Genomic DNA, 3,760 nt, shown 5'->3' on the forward strand with positions numbered 1-3,760 from the left:
TTCTTTTCTGCTCCAGTCTACTTGGAGTTCTGTAGGCTTCTTGTATGTTCATGAGCATCTCTTTCTTTAGGTTAGGGCAGTTTTCTTCTATAATTTTGTTGAAGATATTTACTGGCCCTTTAAGTTGAAAACCTTCATTCTCATCTATACCTATTATTCTTAGGTTTGGTCTTCTCATTGTGTCCTGGATTTCCTGGATGTTTTGAGTTAGGATCTTTTTGCAATTTGCATTTTCTTTGATTGTTGTGTCCATGTTTTCTTTGCAATCTTCTGCACCTGAAATTCTCTCTTCCATTTCTTGTATTCTGTTGCTGATGCTTGCATCTATGGTTCCTAATTTCTTTCCTAGGATTTCTATGTCCATAGTTGTCCCCCTTTTTGATTTCTTTATTTTTTCGACTTCCAATTTTAGATCCTGGATGGTTTTGTTCAACTCCTTCACCTCTTTGGTAGTGTTTTCCTGTAACTAAGAGATTTTTGTGTTTCCTCTTTAAGAGCCTCTAGCTCTTTACCTGTGTTTTCCTGTATTTCCTTTTTAAAGTCCTCCATCATCATCATGAGAAGTGATTTTAGATCCATGTCTTGCTTTTCTGGTATGATGGTGTATCCAGGACTTGCTATCATGGGCAAGTTTGGTTCTGATGATGCCAAGTAACCTTTGTTTCTGTTGCTTCTGTTCTTATGCTTGCCTCCTGCCATCTGATTATCTCAAGTGCTTGCTGCCCTCAATATATCTGATTGGAGCCTATCCTTCCTATAAACCCAGTTGATTCAGGATTCCTCAGAGTCCAGCTTTCTTTGTCACCCTTTGATTACAGGCTCCTGTGAACCTGAGATTCTGGGTGTGTCAGAGAGTTCTTGGCAGTCAAGCTTCCTCTCAGACCCTGAAATACTGGTGTGACCAAGCTCCTGTTATCCTGTGATCCTGTTATCCTAAGATCCTGGGCATGTTACACTGTCTGGAATTGGTGTCTCCTCTGAGGACCATGGAGCTGTCTGATATTTTCAAAACCAAGGTAAACCAGTTCCAATCAGAAGGAAGCCAAGCCTCTGGTCAGGCAGAGCTCCCGTGTCCTTGCTCCTACTGTCATAGGTCTATCACAGTTGGTTTGGAATAGCGGTTGTGTTCCACTGATCCTGTGGAGAGTCCTCTGGGGACCGTGGGGGTGTCTGCCTATTCATGCCCAAGGTGACCTGGAGCTGGTGCCTACTGGAAGGGTCTTGTGCCCCTGGTCAGGCAGGTTTTCTGCTCCCCTGCTGCTGGCTCAGGACTATCGCGATTGGATTGGAACCTATGTTGTGTTCCACACACCAGTGATCCAAAGATAGAGTGGAGAGTCCTCTGGGGACCATGGGGGTGTCCACCAACTCACACCCAAGGTGACCCAGAACTGGTGCCTACGGGAAGGGATTTGTGTCCCTGGTCAGGTAGGTGTTCTGCTCCCCTGCTGCTGGCTCAGGTCCCGCACGATTCTATTCCTGCTTTTTTTTTTTTTTTTTTTTTTTTTTCAGTCAAGACAAAACACAGATTTTGTTTCATCTAAGGAATAGAAAATTATAGACCTGTTTTTGAGAGGTCTTTAAAGAGAACTCGGAATGGAAATGGATGCCTTATTGTGATGTGATGTGATGTGATGTGCAGTCTCTGGCCAACTGGCTCTGTCAGGCATCTGCAGTACTGGGGATGTATTCCACAAAACAGTAATCTTGATCTTTGTACATCTCCCCAACTGAAAATATAAATTGCACAGAAAGAAAATATGAGAAAGAAGAGCAAAGGGAGGGAGAATGCAGATCCTATAGGCGCACAGCATGTAGTTCACCATAATGTAACTCTCATCTCCAGCATAGTGTGCTCCTTAGGAAACAAATGACTGACAAATAAGCAAATGAAAAGCACACAATGTGTGGTGTTGGGAAGACTGGGGAGGGAGGTTGGAAAAGGGCAAGGGTGGCTAAGTTTAGCGAAACCTTCTATAAAAAGTTTAAGGACTACAGTCATGCATTATACACCGAGAATAAGAGCGAGAGAGGGAAGGAGCGGGGAGGGGAGAGAGGGGGAAAAGAGGTGAGACAAATGGAGGGAAGGAGAGAATAGGGTAGAAGTAAAGAAGAGAGAAGAAGAGAAGCAAATTAAAGTAAAGCATAAGCAAAGAATCTTGGGTGGTATTTTTCAACATCAGATCATTTACTAATTTGGTTCTAAGGACAAAAGAAATATACTGACAAAAATAAAAGATATGAGATAAAACCAGGACATTGTAGTTCAGTAAATCATATCAATATATGAGTCTTTATAGAGAAAGCTATTATAGGCCCATGACCTTTTAATATCTGTGGTAACTGATAGTGTGGACTGTAGCTATACATGCAGACATTTTCCTTACTTCATCCCACAGTGTTCAGCTTTGGCTTCTGGAAGTTCTTTGTACAACTTGGACTTTTACCAAGTTAGTCCACTTCTATCCAAGTCACAAACATTACAACTTCTGAAGGATAGTTTTTTCCAAAGTGGAAAAAAATGCCCCAGTTTTCCCAGTTTTTTCCAAGGCAGGAAGCATTTCCTGGAGATTAATCACCATTTGCCTTGCAAAATTAAGAAGGTTCGAAGAACTTAGTAAAGAAGATTGTATCACCCTACTCTGATTTTTAATTTTTGGAAGTGGTCCCATTTGGATGGAAGCAATTATGAGTCAGTTTTCGGGTGACTCTACAAACACTGCCACTCTATAAAAGTTGGGCTCAAGAAGGTGGACCTAGAAGGAGGCAGCAGAGACCTACTGAAGGTGGTGCCGAGCTGTGGGAAGCCAATGGGAATGGAGTATCTCCCGGTCCTGCTGTGGCTGTGTGTGGCTGTGTGCTCCTCTTACCCACTGCACGAAAGTGCAAGCGATGATGATGCTGGTATGCAGCTTCTGCAGGTAAGGGCTGAAAATGGCCTCTGCGCTTGGTGGGGCACAGCTTTGCATTCCACAGACTGGTTCTGACTGCCTGTGTAAATGTGGCTTGGTAATAGAGGAGAATTAGAAATTATTGGATCTCAATATCCCATGATCCTTCCTGTTATGTAAGAAGAAAGGCCATGAATATTGGGTGATTTTTTTCATGATCATGCAGCATGGTGGCAGAGGCAACACTGGTGCAGGAGGCACATGAATGGCAAGGGAAGGGCACATGAACTGTGCCTTGCTTTGGTCCAGTGCAATTTAGCAAAATATTTGTACTGTTAGTATGAGAGAGGTGTGTCTGCTTTTTTCCCTAGTAAACTAAATCCTTATGAAAAGTGGAAAATTGAGGAAATTAAATAAAATTACCCCAAACAGACAAATATTCGCACAAATGCTTATTTGTTCATTTTACTTTCTCTGCACTAAATGCTTGTGAATTTTCCCCTTGAAGTCATTGTTTTAATGGCAAACTAAAACTACAGAGACATTGTGTTTCAAAATAAAGTACAGAAGCAGCCACTGCTGACAAATTAAATGAAGTATTATACTTAGGATTTCAGCAAATTAGAGAAATAGGTCAAAGAGGCTGAGAAAAGTAAGTGACTGTTAGGCTCGGTTTTCCGAGCCTGTAAACCCAGTGCTCAGAAGGCAGACACAGAAGGGTCCTGAGTTTAAGAAACTTCTTGGCTAGATAATGAGATCCTGTCTAAATGAATGACGAAAAGAAGGAAGGAAGGAAGGAAGGAAGGAAGGAAGGAAGGAAGGAAGGAAGGAAGGAAGGAAGGAAGGAAGGAAGGGGAAGGGAAGGGAAA

At 42.4% G+C, this 3,760-nt stretch overlaps 1 protein-coding gene across 1 annotated transcript in view; it reads left to right on the top strand.

The window, feature by feature from the left end:
• Positions 1–2,741: 2,741 nt before the first annotated feature.
• LOC110327820 (stromelysin-1) overlaps positions 2,742–3,760 on the top strand; it is a 9,148-nt gene continuing 8,129 nt past the window's right edge. The window contains exon 1 of the mRNA XM_021207048.1: positions 2,742–2,921. Coding sequence (XP_021062707.1) covers positions 2,811–2,921 — 111 coding nt within the window. The 5' untranslated portion in view covers positions 2,742–2,810. The remainder of the gene's footprint in view (positions 2,922–3,760) is intronic.

Source organism: Mus pahari, chromosome 10 (assembly GCF_900095145.1).
Source record: "Mus pahari chromosome 10, PAHARI_EIJ_v1.1, whole genome shotgun sequence".
Taxonomy (NCBI): Eukaryota; Metazoa; Chordata; class Mammalia; order Rodentia; family Muridae; genus Mus; species Mus pahari.